Raw genomic sequence first — 19,482 nt, forward strand, 5'->3', positions numbered from 1 at the left:
ACCATTTAAAAAGTGAAAACTGTAATCACCCTTAAGTTTTTAAATACCCTAATGTGCATCTGCCCTCCCACCCAAAGCAAAAGCAGATGGTGTGATTCTGTTTCTTCCCAGTAACATCAAGTACTCTTTGTTAAAACTCACAAAGTAGGAAACCTTTAGCAGACACAAAAGATGAAAGATGAAACTGCAGCAAGAGAGCATGGCAAATCCAAAAGATCTATTAGTGCAGAAGTCTACTGGAAAAAAAACAACAACAACAAAAGAGATAGAAAGAATTAACAAGATACAATAAAAGTTATGTCTTTAAAGCAGTAGATTGTAACAGGGTGGGAAATGTTTAATATGTGTCCTCCTGAAAAGCAGTTACCATCTTTCAAATTAAAAAAAAAAAAAAACAAAAAAAAAACAGCTGGTGTATTTTCACAGCATCTAGATTTATTTATGGTATAAAGTCATAGAATTGTATTATTATTATTCCTTTCCCACCCTGGCAGAGAATAAACATGAATTCAGAAGCACAGTGGAGTGAAAACAAAGGAGAGAGAGAAAAGGCAGCAGAGAAAGACAGAAAAGGTGAATACAGAGCTACAGAAGTGTTTATTGAGCATGCTACAGAGGTAAGCAGAGTACACACAAAAGGAAATTAAACAACCATCAAACCTCCCAACTTTGTTAGAAAATTAATTTTTAATTGTGCCGCTTTCAAACTATACTGAATTTTACATTTCTAAAGATGTAAAAACTCAACTAATAGAAAATATACATGACCATTCTGTCTACATAGATAACAGAATCTATGAATCTTGAAACTAAGTACATCAATTTCAAAAAAGTATTGGTCATTTAAACAGAATCAACAATTCAGATTGACAAGAACTGTTCAAATTAATTTGACCTGTAGATTCTGAGCCATGTTTTTATTAAAGTCAGATCTATTCCTAAATACAAAATATTTTGAAGATTTATTAAAACTGAATATTACAATGCAAGGTAAATTAAGACTAAAGGCACATAAACTTTGGTCCCACCTGGTTGTCAGTTTTAGAAAACTGCCACAAAATTAATCTTCCTGCAAATTTTCGCAGTACACTTTCTTTTATCTTTGAAAAATACATGCACCAGTTCCTGAACTAGCTAAACCGGTCTGCACATGCTCAGAAATCCACAACCATATTCCAAATCTTAATTACAAACTAAGGATGGCAATATATATTTAAATGCACATAAGTCATGTCAACTTCAAAACATCTACGAAAAATATTCAGCCACAAACAAGACATTACTTAGTGCTGACATTTATATGATACGTCCCACAAGAGTGTGTACAAAAAGGTTAAGATTCCACAATGCTTTTCCACATAGGGCTCAAACTTACAGAAATCACTTTGTTGTCTTAAGAAAGTAATACTCTGCATCTTGTTAATTTTAACTAATGCCTACATTCATAACTGAATCTAGACCAGAATTGTGAGATACAAAAGGCCAATGTTTTTTTTAAAGCAATAAAGCCTAAGGTAGTAGAAACTGAAAAAAAAAAAAAAAAAAAAAAAAGCTGCTTTATTCTTTCCGTATCATGTATCTTATTTGATTAAATAAAAAAATATGACAAGCCGATAATTCAAAATAAGTTCCAAGCAGGAGGAAAAAAAAACTTAACCTTTTTACACACCCCTGCCTAAACATATTGTTAATTCCCATTTAACAATGTGCCCTAGACAACCAATTCCTTTTTTCTAGTAAATGCACAATAGCAACACTAGTTTCCTTTTTAAGGCACGTATGTCAACTAAGTTGAAAAAGGAAAGTAAAATTCAACTAAAATTTCAAACAGACAAAAATGGCTTCCCTACAGAACAGATGAAAGAGAGCAGTTAATAACTCTGCCTTTACATACGCCATTTCATTTTATAACCAAGGAATGATAACAGCATGGAAAAAACAAAAACAAAAACAAAAAATCAAACTCTGGTCCCCACTTTTCTGAACAGTCAATAGGTGATGACACCAAACAATGTGATTCACCCTCAATCTTCATCTCCCCCCTTTTTTAAATTGTTGACTTGGAGAAAGACACTCTCAGATGATGGTTTTCACCAAGGTTATAATTATGAAGATCAATCAAGGCCTGAATAGCTTCTTCCACTGTCGCCATCTGAAGAAGGGCCATTTTGTGATCTCTTCTGAAACAAAATTATGAAATTAGATACTTCATAAAAATCAGAATGGCTTAAATACTTTTGCTCATTTCAGGATCAAAAGATATCTAGAAATGAAAACAACTACTTGGAGAAAACTTTTACTTCTATCAAGTCACTAATTTAAAGACAAGAAAGCTTGCTTACTGAAAAAACTTAAATGCTTTCACAGTGCCCCCAGTGTTAGCAAACAGTGTTCGGAGATCTTCTTCTGCTACTGAAGGACTGGGAAATTAGATGGAAAAAAAAGAGTAATAACATTATTAAAAATTTTTTTATTTTATTCCTAAAATGTATATCCTTAATAAACTACTCCATCTTTAATACTTACGGGATATTGGATAGGTGAAGGGTTGCAGAAGGAGGGAAAATATTCTGAAAATTTTTGGATCCAGGTTTCTTAAAACGATGCAATGGGGAATTACCAAAATCTTTTGTTAGCCCTTGATCATCAAGTCCCTCTCGAGGTAGTTGTACAGTCTGATGTTTAGACAGAGTAACACGAATAATTTTTCCATACATCTTCTGTCCATTAAGATGATTCATGGCTATAAAGAGGAAGAATGCCTATTAATAAACAATATCAACATCCAAAGCAAAAATATTACAATAATTCTTAGAATAGTTGAAATACCTAATTTTGCTATGGTTTTAAAATAAATCACAAATTTACAATAGCCACTGGTGACAAAACAAATTCATTTGCACTCAACAAGGCACTGAGGCAAAGAAGCCAGCTTCTTTCATAGAATGAAAACCCAGAATGAGTTTCTTGACAGTCCTGCTGATAATGCCCAAGAAACTTTAGAAACTTTAACTTTTTCTCCCTTCTGCTCCATATCCTAATTACCAAGTCCTATGTAACCCTTTCTAATTATCCCTCAAATTCATCTATTTCTACACTTTTCACTGCCATTACTTTTTATCTGTATAACTCAAATCAGTTTCCCAATTCATCTTGCTAGATTTTTCTCTATGTTCCTCCGTTCTATACAAATCTATGTCACTACCTGCTTAAAATCCTTAAGGATGAAGCCTCAACTTATTCAACATGTCTTCTATATTTCTCAGTCTGACCCTAACATCTTTCTCAAGCCTCCCTGAATAAATATTTTATTGATGATTTATAATACTAGTAACTTTGTTAGTGTTGAGAATCAAATGGTAATATAAAAACTATCCTGACCCTCATGGAACTTACAGTACCTTAGTACTATCCTCCTTGTACTTAAGTTTTCAGGTGTACAAAACATTTTTTTTTTAAACAAATGCTAGTATTTAACCTTTAGCCTGGTGCATGCTTTTCTACTTATAATAATTTCCTATCTCCTTCACAATCTTTCCTAAGCTATTTGTCAGTGTTATTTCCTAAAGAGGACCCTTTCTGCACTCTTCAGAAAAGGTTCAGAACCTTAGTAGATAGTCCCCATACAGTTCTATTTCTTTTTATAAATTCATCACATTTTAATTATCATCCTCCTTCAGACTGTAAAATACATGAAAGCAGGAACCAGTGTCTCTACCCCAGCACACAGCACAGTGCCTAAACACAGAACATCACATGCCTACTTCTTGAGGCAGCAGTTGGGTTACTTTTGAACTAAATGAACTGGTCTGAGATTAGAGAACAGTTATACGTTTTATGTTTTATTCAAGTAGTCACAACTGAAGAAAACCATGTCATAAGTCATATAGTTTAGCTAAACTGAACGTCTATTTGACTACTCAAATCAAAGTATTAGAGTATTAACAACAGAGAGGTAAAGACAATATGGAAGAGCAGGGAACTGAGAACAAAATCCCTACTCTCAAATGTTTTTAATTTGATTAGTACACTACAGTACACAGTCTGACACAGGAGATACCCAGAACTTGTTAAATCCATGCATCTTGTCATACTTACTTGTATAGAACAAACCAGTTAAATATAAAACAGGTCTGAAAAGGAAAATGCTATAAAAGTATAAGGTACCATTCTGAAAAATCTTTTTCATTTATAGCTTCCCTAATTTGTAAAATCAAATTTACTCTTCCAGTTATAAGATAAAGAGGTACTAAGGATGTAATGTACAACATGACAAATATATTTAACACTGCTGCATTTTATAAATACTCCCTCTACAGCACATTTTGCTAGAGAGTAGGTAAAGATCTATTATGAAAAACTATACTTTTAAGATGGCAGCTACATATGAACTAAAAACAGTTGAGGCTCTTTTGTAAGTAGTTCTTGAAAATACGAATTGGAGAAATAAGATAATTACTTTAACAAAGAACTACTTTTTGGTACTTCTTGAGAATTCATTTAATCGCTGAAGATCAGTACACTATTTCAAACATAATTTACAAATTCTGTTATTCCTAAACTACCTAATTTAAGAAAATTCTAGTATATTAATTAAATAGGCTATAGTAGAAATGGAAACATCTTTAATGTCTGCAAATTTAAAAATTCTGGTCTAAAATGATTTAACATGGCCTCTAAGATTTGCAATAATTCCATTCACACTTGACTATTACTGACTATACCTTGCCATTTATTTCTCCCATACTACTTTCTGAACATAAAAATATTTGCTTATAAAACAACTGAGTATTTCCCAAATAGAGTCCCATGAAAACCAAAAAGAACAGAGTCCATAAACAAAGTATATTAAAAAAAGTTTCACTTATTTTTTTCAATAGCACATCCTAGTTTTGCATAGGATTTGTGTGTGTTTTAAAGGCATTAATGGTGTGAGTCCATATTTAATGGAAATATACTTCAAGAAAGCAAAATCTAACCTATCAGCAATGAGAAATTTGCCACTACATATAGTCCAAAAACTACATCATGGTACGTAAGCAAAGCTTTAGTGAAAAGATAAAAATTTTATCTTTTTAATTTATAAAAATTAGGGATAAAACATTTTAAAATGTAAATAAATACTGTTAGGCAGTGAATTGCATTATCCCAAACTTCATATACTGAAGCTTTAACCCCTCAATGTGACTATTTGGAGGCAGGGCCTTTACGGACGGAATATAGGTTAAAAGAGGTCATAAGGGTGAGGCCCTAATCCAGTAAGACTGATGTCCTTGTAAGTACACGAAAAGATATCAGCACCTTAGAGGCTGAGGAAGGCTCCCAGGAAAGGCAGTGTGAGGACATATGGAGAAGGGAGCTGGTCTGCAAGCTAGAAAGAAAGTCCTCTCTAGAAACCAAATCTGTTGTCACCTAATTACTAGTCTCCAGAACTTAAGAAAATAAATTTCTGTTGTTTTAGTCACTCAGTTTGTTGTATTTTGCTATGGCAGCCCAAGCAGACTAAAACAAGTATAGTAAAAATTAAAGCATCATTTATTTAAACAGTCCATATATAAGAAACCAAAGAGCATCCAGAAGAATTTGATTGAACAGGTACTTTTCAACCATAATGACTGTGTATCCCTTATTTATAAGGGTAATGTGGAAAGACTGAAAGCAAAAGGAGAAGGGGGTGACAGAGGACGAGATCATTAGCATCACTGATTTAAAGGACGTGAATTTGAGCAAACTCTGGTAGATAGTGGAAGACAGAGGAGCCTGGCATGCAGAGAATTGAACACGACTTAGCGACTGAACAACAGACACCACCCACAGTTCACACAATGAGAAAAAAGAAATCAAACATTTGAGAATGCTTTGTCAACTATGAAACACTGTAAAAGGCTTCTTATAAAGTACATAAAAATAATGACAATGACTATCCCTAACCAGAGTACAGAAGTGTATATAAGCAGAAAAAGAAGAAAAGAATAATGAGCATCTATGACATAATCAAGGAGCTTCCCTGGTGGCTCAGATGGTAAAAAATCTGCCTGCAATGCAGGAGGAGACCTGCCTTTGATCCCCGGGTCAGAAATATCCCTGGAGAAGGGAACGGCAACCCACTCTAGTATTCTTGCCTGGAACATTTCAGGGACAGAGGAGCCTGGTAGGCTATAGTCCATGGAGTTGCAAAGAGTCATATAGGACTGAATGACTAACACACACACACACACACAATGACACAATCAGCACTTTTATAGAACTTCCACTAAAGATAGACATCTCCATTTTTTAAAATGGAAAGCCAGATATATAAAATTTTATACATTGCCTGATGCTGCTAAGTCCCTTCAGTTGTGTCTGACTCTGTGCGACCCCACAGACGGCAGCCCACCAGGCTCCTCCGTCCCTGGGTTTCTCCAGGCAAGAACACTGGAGTAGGTTGCCATTTCCTTCTACAATGCATGAAAGTGAAAAGTGAAAGGGAAGTCGCTCAGTCGTGTCTGACTCTTAGCAACACCATGGACCAGAGCCTACCAGGTTCCTCCTTCCATGGGATTTCCCAGGCAAGAGTACTGGTGTGGGTTGCCGACAATTCATTGCCTGGGCTACCCTAATAGCTGGTAAGAAACTGAATTTCAAACTTCTATCTGATGCCAAAGGCTAAAAGGTCTGGTTTATCATATTGTTAGTCTGTGAATCTCACTGGATATAACAGCACAAAATGGCAAATTTCAAAATTAATGATGTGAGTACACACAGTCTGAGGTACCATCATCCCCAAATCTTAATGAACAGAATTATAAGCTAACATCATACTGACATTTACAGTCAATCACACTAACTACCTTCTGGATTTATGTGATTTGACTTTATGCATGAAGTTGAATGAGATGCTAATTAAGTGATCACTTATTTATCTAATAATGTAAGTGAAACTTGTTGAAGTACATTTTAAGGTTCCAAAAAGGATTAAAGTGGGGCATTTAGTTTAAGTTTTTCATTTTATAGTAACCTGCTATCTCTAAAATACACTCATGTAACTCTTTACTAAGTTCAAATACTTTCAAATGACTTTAGAAGAATTAAATTAACATGGCGTTAATCAGGATCCCATGGACTATATGAACAGTTAACTTCAATTATAGGGAGTAACCAGAAATGAAAAATGCTAAGAATCTTTTAATATATATATCATAATTCTTAGGTGAAACTGTTATTTCAATCTTGAAGCCAAAACCTTTTTCCATTAAACTCCGAGCAAGAAATGGTAAGAGAATAGCACAAAAATACAAATATGTTCATGTACAACTATACATATTAAAATATGAAAACTAACAAGACACTGTGAACCCTGGCTATTAATAAACAGGTTCTTACTGATATAAAGGAGTTTGTTTTTATTCACAGGTTTACATTATACATTTGAAATCAGATTGAAGCCGTATAGATGACACATAGTTTATTCTTACCCAGTTGTGACTGGTTTCCATCAGCCATCTGTATTAGAGCACTGTCTTTCTTATTGTACAAAATCTTCACACGCTGCACATCTCCATAAACACCTTTTTTGGAGCCACAGAGAGGTAATCCAAAAATGGAATTAATTTTTATGTGCAAGTCAGCTAAAGATTATCTTTCTGACATATTAATGAAACATTCAGACATCAACATGATCACTCATTCAAACTCATCATTCTCACAAATGAATAAAGAAGATCAAGATTTTGAACAGTGAATTTTGAAAAGAATAATTTCTGATAAACCCTCAAAGCTATGTGAATGATATTAAATTAAAGACCATGCAAAATAAATCAGCATGCATTAAAACAAATTTTGTGTCTATGGAAAGTTTTAAATAGCAAAGAAAAATAGCAAAAGATTTACTATTCAACTTTAAGCCAAAGTGCTAGCTACAAATAAGAATTAAGGTGAAACAAAAATCAAATCAATAATAAAAGTATAGTGCTAACAATAACATACCGAAGAGGGTAAACAGACTTTGGGGCGTAACCATCTTTAGAAGGAGAGAAGAGCAAGCAGCGTAAGACAAGAAGAGAGAAGAGTCGAGGAAGAGCGGAGATGAACAGATCATCCATAACGAAGGGTGGTTCCCGCAGAATGGTGAGGTGGTCATGGATCATGGTTCAAGGCGGTTAATTGGGGCAAGTTGGTCCGAGGAACATTTGTTCAAGCACAGAAGCATGAACATAGGGAATGGAGACAGGGAATGAAGACAAGGACAAGGAAAATAAAGGATAAGACAGGGAAGGGAATGGGCATTTGGGAAAAGACAAGGAAAGGGAAGGTGAACACACAGGGAAAAGGATGAAATGGGGAAGGGAAACAGCAATGCAGAAGAAAAAAATAAGGAATCGGGGAACAAAAAAAAAAATAAAATATAGGTCAGTACATAGGAAATGCAGGATTTGGTCAGAAAATGGTTGGTTTATGTACTGTACAAGAAAAACTGAGTAAAATGTAGTCATCCAAGACAAATATGGGTAAAGTACATCTATATCAAAGAGTAAATTACAGCATTTCATCTCAACATAGGGAAGGAAAGCATGCATAGGAATTTTAAACTTTGAACTTTTAACTGCATAAGCATGGCTGGTTATGAAATGCAGGCAAAATTCTTAAAAGAAAAACAAAGGCACTCTGATTCAAACATTTTAGCATGCACAACTGTGAATGACTATAGTATTAAATGATAAAATAGCTTAATGTTCGTATTAACAGAGGCCAATTAAAAATGAAATATTCAAATTAGACATCATAAACTGATACATTGAGCTTCCCACATTTCATACCAGCTTCCATAGCAATCAAAATAAAATATACCAGACATAAAATGTACAACTAAAGAAAATAACTCAGCAATAAATTTTATTTAACAGGGTGGGAGGGGTTTGGGGAGAGGTAAAGTTGAAAAATATTTTTAGAAGACAATGACTAATAACTGCAAAGAAAAAATTACTAAGAAAGACTGGAAGAGTGCCTCGTCAAGATCTTTGGAAGAACCTTCAAAGAAAAATGTATTAGAGTAGTTCACATAAAATAAGATTTAAAAAAATGCAATGACACATAAGCATGAAATGAACAAGCAAATAATTAGAAAAGGCAAAGAGCAAAATTGTTTTACAGTTACATCTGCAAATTAGATATTTGCCTTTGAGAACAACAAAAAGATAAAAAAGCCAAACTATAGTACTTCACCATATTTTTCTTAGGAAAAATAGGTAGTTAGGTTAAAAATATATATATATATATATTAAAAGAGATATGACTAGCTACAGAAATAAAGTATTACCTAAACAAGTACATAGATTTTATTTGGAAGTAGAAACACACAGAAAATACTTTGACTAATGAATGTACATAAAAAGAAAGGCAAGTGCAAAATGAAATAAACATGAAAAACTTTCACAAATGAAATGGAGTTAAAAAATAGACATTAGAAAATTATTTTACTAACCTCTTCATTTAAATTGCTAACCAACAGGACTGTATTGCCACCAGCTGAGACTCCAGGCATACCCACTCGGCCAGCAGCAGCTGCAGCAGCTGCTGCAGCAGCGTTTGGAATAGCCAAAGGACTCAGAGCTCCTGGAACAGCTGCAACAGGAAGCCCTAATTTTAAAATAAAGCATATTTTACGAAACACACACAAGTCGTTTACAAAACCAATTTAAGCACGATGGCTGATGGCTTGGGGCTGACCGTTCCAAATGGTTCCTGAAAGTTAATTTTTGTAACATTTAGAAAAATTGTTTAAGTAGCAGAGAAAATTCACTGGTTTCAATGAAATCATTAAGTATTAGAACCAAGGTACATACCTGTATTATGTCACAAATTAAATATATAACATTCCATTTCCTATGGAAAAGCAAACAAAGCAAAAAGAATGTACTTCCAAGTCAGAGACTTATAAAATTCACTTCCATGGTTCACATAGTGAGGAGTCAAATCTAAAAAAAATAACAAGTGCTATCTTCTTCATAAACTTACTTGAAATCAGACAATTATAGCTCACAAAACATATATAGCAAATTCTTCATTCTTAGAAACAAATCACCTTGAACATACATTATATAATGTATTCAACTGACCTAAAGAAAATCTTACCAAAATTTGTTTTCCTTAATTCCATACTCAGGTAGGTGTAATATAAGTCTTTCAAACACAACATTTGCCCCACAGAAAGAATAAGAGAAAGTCAATATAGCACACCAGTATTTTCCTATCCTTTACCTACCAGTTTGAACATTTCCTTCTTATTTCTACTGTTCTACTTTCCAGTCTTACTATTGCTCTGTCATCTTCAGGATTCTTCATTTATTCCACAGAATTCCCTTTGTCTCAGCATCTTTAATCTACTTTTCAACAATTAATAAACTTTGATTCCTTTCATTCCTTATATTCTTACATACTAACTTATTTCTTAATAAATATTAGTTCACTAAAAAAAAAACAAATTACATGTTTTTTTTTCTTTCCATGATAAAGGAGATAAACATTCAACCTACATAAAATTAATTCATGACATACCTGGGTAGAACTGGCCCTTAGTACTGTTGTCCCATAAATTCATGTTTTATTTCTTCTTTTCAGCTTTCTTGTACATGTTATAAGGATGTACTGTTAACTCTGGTGTCAGATCTTACTCTTTTAGCCACGTTTATGTTTTTACTTTACAGAAACTACTATGACCTTTTATTGGCAGGCTGAAGCTTCTTCAGGATTGACAATTCTTAACCTCTTTAGTTTTTGACTTGTAAAAATTTTCCCTCAGATTTCCTTTGATCTTTACTGAGTACCTTTCATCAGTGGAATGGTGTTTCTCATATATGTTCAAGCTCTGGGTGAGTTTACAGGTTTTTCTCCCCCAATACAATATTTTGGGAGTCCCCCCTTTTTATTATTTCTTCAATTTTATTTTTTAGATTTTTCACTCTTTGTTTTGGAAAATTTCCAACATATACACAAGTACAGAGACTAGAATAATGAGCCCCATGTATCCATCATAACTGTTTAACAATTACTAACTCAAGGCCAATCTTGTTTCATCTATTCATCAATTTCATTTTTAAAGTAAATGCAGAAATAAGGATCTAATTTTAACACAGAAACTCCTCATGTCTAATCATTATTATACATACTAAGTAATCTTTAGCACCTTTTAGGATCTACCACTTTATTCTATGGTATTACTAACTTCCCCATGTTAAATACCATAGATCCCGTTATACTTCATAGGTTGTTTCCATTTAACATTCAATGGCTATCTTAAAATGCTGCCAATGTAAAGATACATTCCTAATTCCTAGGTATGTACTCACAGTCATTTTGTTCCTGCATATTCTGAGATACGTAGGTTCCCAAATTATAGTTCTAAGTAGTTTATCATTTTTCTTTGTTGCTAATTCAAGAAAAACTAGTAATTCATGAAACATGTATAAAACATCAATACATTTGCTATATCAGTCTACACACAACAGCCTAGGTAAACAAATGCTTCATTTCTATAGAAAATGGTTTCTTCTAAAATACATCTCTACCATGCCAATACACAATTAAACAATCATAAAACTTCACCAAAATATTCAAAGATGATGGAAATTTTGTTCAAAGAAACTTTAAGTCTAGGATTTATAATGGAGATACCTTGGTAGTACAATATTACTTAAATCATCAAGCCTTATCATGGAAAAATAATCAGAGAATTAAAAGAATAAGTAAAATTAATTTAAAATAGTAATTAAGAATTAAAGTCTAGGCTAAAGCCCCCTTTTAAGTGTGAAAAAACCTGACTTAAGGCCAGGTTTTAATAAACATTACACTTTAGTAAAAATGAGACTAATAATTTTCTCATGAAATTTTGTGACTCAAAGCAAATACAATTTACCTCCTCCTAGTAAAGCAGCAATGGAAAGCTTAGCAAAAAGTGGAATGTAAGCTGTGACGTCCCCAATGTTGTTGCTACTGCCCAAATGCTACTTCACAGTCTCCATATTTCTCCATTTATTCTTACCATGCTGGATCACTTGGTACTAAGACAGATGATCTATCATCTTGCCAAATGATCTTCCTTCATTTTAGGCAGTCCAGAGCATGGTGAAAAATACTGTCAGAGATGGAGTCACTGTCCTTAGTGCCACTAGCGTGTACTTCTCCTTCACTATTCCTTCTCCCAAGCTGGTAACTTAGAAAAACTATTTCAGTCATCTTTTGCAGTTCTAAGTCACTAGAATAGTCTTGCAGTTTTTACTGGACCTTTAAAAGCCTCTGAAGATAGATCCCACAATTTCTTTCAGTATATTCTTCTCTAAAAATTCTGTCAACCAGGTAAATCTCAACGTCTGCTACATAAAAACAAAAACCTACAAAGTATTTCATGATGCACTATTTATACTGTAATAATAAACTCTGGAAAGAAATTCTGTATTGTATTTTTCATAGTAATGTTAACTTTTAGCCATGAGAGAAAACAATACATTCACTATCTTCTCTTTGTAAAAAAACATATAGAACATGGTATACACATTGCCTCTAATGAATTACTTTTAGCTGTGAAAACAATTTGAATGATTAACATCTTTAAGGTAGCAAATATGCTGTAAAAAACACTGTCTATGCATACTGATGATGGGGGATAAAAACACCTGTTTTACTTCTAGAACCGCTATTGTTGTAAGAATCAAGTAACATCAAAGAGCTTCATATACTACCAGATGCTAAAGAAAAGGAAGATGTGACAGGGATCCTTTCTATGTGAAATGATCTTCATTAGCTGGGCCACCCAGCATTTTGAGTGATTCAGCCATTTTATAAATTTCCTGTAATAGTTCTGACACATTACTAGCCACTCCCCCACTGAAAATGATGGCAACACTGCCACATATCTATCTGATAGAGACTCAAAGTCCATGGGGATAAAGTGATTTTAAGTTATACATCTATCCCTCTATCCCCTCAGGTCACATTCTGCTGAGGCACACAGACATTCCTTGTCCATCACAACAGAACAAAGAATTAAACTGTTTTTGATAACTTCTCTTAAACCACTTGCCAATTTTATCTGTAATTTTTAATAAGCTTATTTTAGAACAGTTTTAGATTTGTAGAAAAATTAAACATTCTCCAAAGTTCCCATAACCTGGGCACCCCTGTCCCCCCATTATTAACATCTTGCAGTAGTATGATATACTTGCTATAATTCATCAGCCAGTATTAATATGTTATTATTAAAGTCCATAAAGTATTCAGACTTCCTTAATTTGCATCTAATGTCCTCTTTTCTTGGCTTCCCAGGTAGCGCAGTGGTAAAGAATCTGCCTGCCAAAGCAGGAGACACGGGTTCGATCTCTGGGTTGGGAAGATCCCCTGGAGAAGGAAATGGCAAACCCTCTCCAGTATTCTTGCCTGGAAAATTCCATGGAGAGAGGAGCCTGGTGGGCTACAGTCCATGGGGTTGCAAAGAGTCGGACATGACTGAGCACAGAATGCATTCATGTTTTTTATTTCAGGATGCTATTATTAAATTTAGTCATGTCTCCTTAAGGCTCCTCTTGACTATGGCAGTTTTGTCTATGCTTTTTAAAGATGCATAACTTGTTTTATCCTTTCATTTCCTATTCTAAAACTTCCATCCAATGTCAATTATACCATTATCTTTTCATCTTATACTTCTTTTCCCTGTTCAAGACATCTATTGATTGTTATTCTCACATATGACTCAACAGAGGATTTGGTGGTGGGACTTTTGAGGTTTATCCTAATTCATGTAGTATAGGGTCCTGGGTGGGGAGGGCAGTTTTTACAATATATTTCCTGATTTGAAAATAAAAATTTTACTTTTGACAAGAATGACAACTGCTATTCTTTCCTGAAACAACCCATTCCTCCTCTCCCACCAACTTTCCCTTCAATTTCTATTTTAGCCTCTAGAACCCATTTTTCTTTTGTCATTAACAATTTCACTTTTAGTCAATGTGTTCCTTAGAGAAAACGTTTAACTAAAAGCTTGCTTGATCCTAATGAAACTTCTCTTATAACCCTCATTTTTATCTCCCTAAACTCTTCCCCAAAGGGAAATAAGGGATGTATTATTCATCCTACTATCCCACCATCCAATGTTACTTTCCAACTGCTATTCTTCTATCACCAATTAGAATGCTTTTGAGGTTAATATCATGTAAACATCTCTCATCAAAACAGTCAGTCACTGGGACTTGTCTCTCACAACATAAAGACTTTCACACCTTATTTCCTTTTCCTTGCTCAGCTCTTGTCATCCTGCAATCTGTCCGACATGCTGGTCTCATGATTCCTTAACTTCTACCTTGATTTTACTATATCAATCTATTTTATCAACTTCTTCTGCTACATCTTTGACTTTCTTCTTTCACCATTCATTGCTAACATTTAAATCCTCTTTCCTGACTCCATTCTTCCATCTTCTTGATTCTACTTCTATACCAACCACTTAAGCCATTTTTAGACTATATGACAAATCCACTTCCCTTTCTATTCTCCCTTGATTAGACTTTACTATGTAGCTGGAGCATTTTGGCTTGCTCGCTACTCATCTGTTAATGCTCTACTGTGCCAGGCTTGGATAAATTAAATCTTATATTGTGGACATGTCTTCATCTGGGTTTGTAAAATATTAAAGTGAAAACACACACACACACTCAAAAAGCATATGAGTCCACATTTTGTTATTCAACATTAGCTGATTTCCTAGTCTGTTTTCAAGAATTCCCTAAAAATCCACTAGACTCCTATACCGACCCTCATTCTTATGTTCAGCAAATATCTTGGAAGACTGAGATGAGAATTCCCTTAAAATGTTCAACCAACTTCAAAAGTTCTCCCTTCTTTCATCTGTTCCCCTTTCTTTATGAAGATACAAATGGTGAGAAGAAAGAATACAGACTGTAAAAAACTGACAACTTCAGTTCTGGCTCCAACTCTGCTCCTAAATTTCTATGTGAGCTTGACAGAAGTTCCTTTTAGTTCTCACAATGGTCCTAAAAATTTTCTATATATTTTGCCTCAACACTTCCATTATTCTCAATCCAATTCACTACAATCAATTCTAGGATTTAAGCTAGCCTTCAAAACAAATACTAGCTAATATGAAATTTCCACTCATTATATGTCAGGCATTGTGAAAAGTTCTCTGTATGCATTAACATAATTCAATCCTCACAACACTAGCTTTAGAACATGGGGATTACTATCATATCCATGACAAATGTGAAATCTAAGACAGCAAAGCTGAGCCAGATTTTGAATTGAGGATGTCTGGATTTTGAGCCTACACTCAAAATGATTATGCATACTTCCTTGCTTTTCAACTACCATCCCATTTTTCCTTCCTTCCAAGAGTGCATTACTTCAAAGAGGAGTAAATATTTTATCATATTTATATTCCTAATTCTTTATAATTTGATTTATACCCATTCTTATGAATAAGAATAAACTTTATGGTCACTACTAAACTGAAAAAGCACTTCTAATTTTAATCTTATTTTATCCCTTGATCTCTTGCTTCTTTTCCCACAACATAAATGTACACTGCTTAAAGTTTCAAGACTTTAGCCCTCCTGCCCTTTTACAGTTGGGAATCTTAAAAAGTTTTTTTTCTTTCAGTTTTATTGAGAGATAATGTACATACAGCACTGTATAAATTTAAGGTGTACAGACAGCATAATGATTTGACTCATACACCATGAGATGATCACCACAGTTAAGTATAGTGAACATCCATCACCTCACAGATAACAAGAAGAAACAGGAAAAAAATTTTTCTCCTGTAATGAGAACTCTTAGGATTTACTCTTTCATATATAACATACAGCAGTATAAATCATATTTATCATGTAATACTTTATAACCCTAGTACTATTTATTCTATAACCGGACGTTTGTATTTTTTTGTCCACCTTTATCCCATTTCTCCCCATCCACAAGCCCTCTGTCTGATCTGATCTCTTTAAACCAAAGTTTTAGGTATCAATCCTCTGGTCTTTCAAATTCTCAACCCCAAAGAACTCTTTCCTAAGTCCTAGGAATGAATATCCTACTGTCTAGGTCGACTTCTCAAGTTTAATTCCTCATGAGTCATCATATCATCAATTCCAAGTCTTACTACTTTTATGTTTAATTTTCCTCATGTTTCTTTCTTTCCACTCTCATTTCTATCCCTAGTGTAGATTCACAATTTTATCTTACTTAGACTAATAGTCTCCAGTATACTCCTTAGGATAGCATCCATTCTAAGATCCTGACCCAAACTTAATTCTTTTTCTCCTCACTGCCTTTCATGTTTTCCTATGCCCCTATGCCTCATTCACAACTGAATACTTGTCAACTTCCTAAATATGCAAGATATATTTTCCTTCACATCTGCTCATGCAATGTTTTCAAAATCCTTTCTTCTGGACTTCCCTGGTGGTCCAGTGGTTACAAATCTGCCTGTCAATACAGGGGACATGGGTTCAATCTCTGGTCCAGGAAGATCCCACACGGTGCAGAGCAACTAAGTCCGTGAACCCCAACTATTGAGCCTGAACTCTAGAGCCCATGCTCCACAACAAGAGAAGCCACCACAAGGAGAAGTCGCACACTCCGATGAAGAGTAGCCCTCGCTCACTGCAAACTGGAGAAAGCCCTCACACAGCAATGAAGACTCGACATAGCTAAAAACAAAACAAAAAGTAAGTAAAAATAAATAAGTCCTGTCTTTTTATCCCAATCAAATGGCTTTTGGCCTACAATGCCCTTCAACTTTCTCTTTTGGATGACAAAGTGCCCGTTTAATTATGCTCTAATACTATAATAACTATTACATATTTCAGTTTGCCTCATAATAGATATATATTCAGATGCTTGCTGCCAGATTATAAGCACAGAAATTGTGTAATTTCTCTGAGACCCTACAGTACCCAGCACAGTGCTAAAACCATCAAAAAATGCAATGAATGAATAAAGCAGGATGCCACTGAGTTGAGGCAGAATCCTTCAAGGAATGTGAAAAGCTCAGTGCAATTACTTAAGGGTAAGAAAAATTCACAAGGGTGCAAAAAAGGAAAGGAAGACTCAGAGATAAAATACCATTTTAAAAGTAAGATTAACAGGAAAAAGAAATATTGACAAATGGAGAGAGAAATATGAAGCTAGGAAGAACTCACACAAAAAAAATCTATATGAAATTTCCTATATGTATCTATTGCTTTCTTGGTGCATCTTTAGAGACTCAAAACCTTCTGTATAATATTTACCTCCTTCAGATAAGAGGAGCATTTCATATTTGGTCACAAATACATACTTTTTATTCTACTAATTGCAGAGACAGTAGTAATATACTTTAGAAGGCTTTTCTTTGTTTTAGTTGCACCACATATACATAAGTGTCAACTCTTAAAAGCAAAATTTTTTTAAGATTAAATTTACCATCTGATTTGATTTAGAATTATCTTCTATATCCAAAGGCGGAAGTTGATTACCACTGAACTCAGGCTGTTTAGCTTTAAAAATACGAAGCCAGAATAAATAGGAAAAATGTTTTCAAATATGTGACAGGCTATCATGGAAAAGGAGAAGGTAAATACGGGATTAGTAAAAGAAATTCCTTAAAGCTACAGCTGAGAACAATATAATCAATGACCATAACAAAATCAGTTAAGCAAAGACTATATTATCACCCATTAGGAACTTGGGAATGAAAATTTGCATCCAAGATAGTTAAAAAGCGGCCTATGAATTTACATTTTAGTACTACAGTTACAAGTTTATTCCATTTGAGAATGCTGGTGCATGAGTAAATGCAAACTGATGCATTAATGTTTTTCTCCCAATGTTTTCGCCCATTGTATCTTCAAAGTATGCTATTACCATTTCATTTGCTCAGAAGACAAAAAAAAATTTTCCAGGTTTAAAATGTTAATTCAAATATTATTTAAAATATACTAACAGAATTAAATAAACTCTTTAAAAGGTCACTGCTTCAAGTTAATTTGTGATTCACAAGTGAAAATTTTATCCAAATTTAAAAATGAACAATTCAACTTCAGCTCTTGCAACTTCCTTTTTAGAAGAGATATTTTAAAAACTGGAAAAACCCAGTATTTTTAAAATTCAGCCATAGAAAAACAGAGGATACTTTAATAATCCAAAGAACTCAACGTTTTCTAAAAATGCACACATGGAAAAGTAGGCAAGCTCAACTACAGTTTCTAAACTCTTAGATGTTAAAACAGAAACAAAATGAGAAAATCAAATTTATTGGACAGGTATTTTCATGAACTTTGGATGAAAAAAATTCTGATTTATGTTGAAAATGATAAAATACTGGCTTTTAAATTATGTAGTTTTTAAAAACTTTTGTTAGTTTTGAGACTCAGTGATATACTTTAAAATGGGTGTGGTTCAGTACTTCCAGGAAATATTTCTAGGATGTTTTCATATTTGTGAGTAATTATTTTGGTCTCTTGGAGCTTTCAAATGTGACTGCAATACATGAATTATTTGGTGTGATTTTCTGGCCATAACTGTCTTTGCTATAATTAGTCTTAGAATATTATAGATTAGGATTTTGCTAAGTTTAAGACTTTGGTATGTAAGTTTTAATGTATATTTTGTGAAAAAATAAAAATATAAATTCAGTTTACTATCATATAATATACACATGTATATGAATGACCATATATAATTGGTTTACATATATCATATATATATGAATGATCATATATATATAAATACACAGGCACACAGCTCCTATTCTGGATCCAATTATAGAGTAGGTATACTCATATTTGGTTTTGTAATCATGAAATAACCAGGTTAAACACTGGATGGACTTGGCAACAAAAAAATCTGTCATAGCAACAGAAAACATCCCACTATATAAAAAAGAAGGAAATTAAAACTACAGGCTTACCAATTTACTATATGCATGACATTATTCTACATGAACTCCATAGGGGGAAAAAAGGTAGGCTAAAAGCCTTAGCTAATCTGTAGCACATTTCATTTTAATGTTTATTAGAAGGACAGATTGTTGGAGCCATACTGCCTGGCTGGCTCAGGCCCTCACTAATGATGGGAATTTGAGCAAACTGCTAATCAATTTGTGTTCCAGGCTTTAAATCTGTAAAATGGGGGCAATAAGGATAAATTCATTTAAGAATGGTGAGGATTAACTCACAAGAGGGTTAAGAATGATGCATTGGCATATACTCAATAAATGATAGACTATTATCAATACCCATATGCATCTACCTTTTGGTTTCTGGGATTGGGACAATTCCATTCTAAAGCACAATATTTTAAATGTTTTTGCCTCAAAATGTATGAAATGAAGAACTGTAAGCAACAAAGGTGGAATCTAAATAATTACTTTTAAACTACTTTTCTGAAAAGATATTCCTGTGGTAGGAACTATCCCAAAAAGGATCTCCCTAAGGCACTTTGATAGTGGAGCCAAAC

At 33.8% G+C, this 19,482-nt stretch overlaps 1 protein-coding gene across 5 annotated transcripts in view; it reads right to left on the reverse strand.

Annotated features, from left to right (window-relative positions):
- Positions 1-668: 668 nt before the first annotated feature.
- PTBP2 (polypyrimidine tract binding protein 2) overlaps positions 669-19,482 on the reverse strand; it is an 85,417-nt gene continuing 66,603 nt past the window's right edge. For 2 of the 5 annotated variants that reach the window (XM_019957013.2, XM_070786055.1), the window contains exons 9-14: positions 9,464-9,618; positions 7,969-8,002; positions 7,458-7,550; positions 2,527-2,743; positions 2,343-2,420; positions 669-2,180 (exon numbers count right to left, since the gene is read on the reverse strand). In XM_019957013.2, the coding sequence (XP_019812572.2) occupies positions 2,048-2,180; positions 2,343-2,420; positions 2,527-2,743; positions 7,458-7,550; positions 7,969-8,002; positions 9,464-9,618 (710 nt within the window). In that variant the 3' untranslated portion in view covers positions 669-2,047. The remainder of the gene's footprint in view (positions 2,181-2,342; positions 2,421-2,526; positions 2,744-7,457; positions 7,551-7,968; positions 8,003-9,463; positions 9,619-19,482) is intronic. The other 3 variants (XM_019957016.2, XM_019957015.2, XM_019957014.2) reach the window with 3 other exon arrangements.

Source organism: Bos indicus, chromosome 3 (assembly GCF_029378745.1).
Source record: "Bos indicus isolate NIAB-ARS_2022 breed Sahiwal x Tharparkar chromosome 3, NIAB-ARS_B.indTharparkar_mat_pri_1.0, whole genome shotgun sequence".
Lineage (NCBI taxonomy): Eukaryota > Metazoa > Chordata > Mammalia > Artiodactyla > Bovidae > Bos > Bos indicus.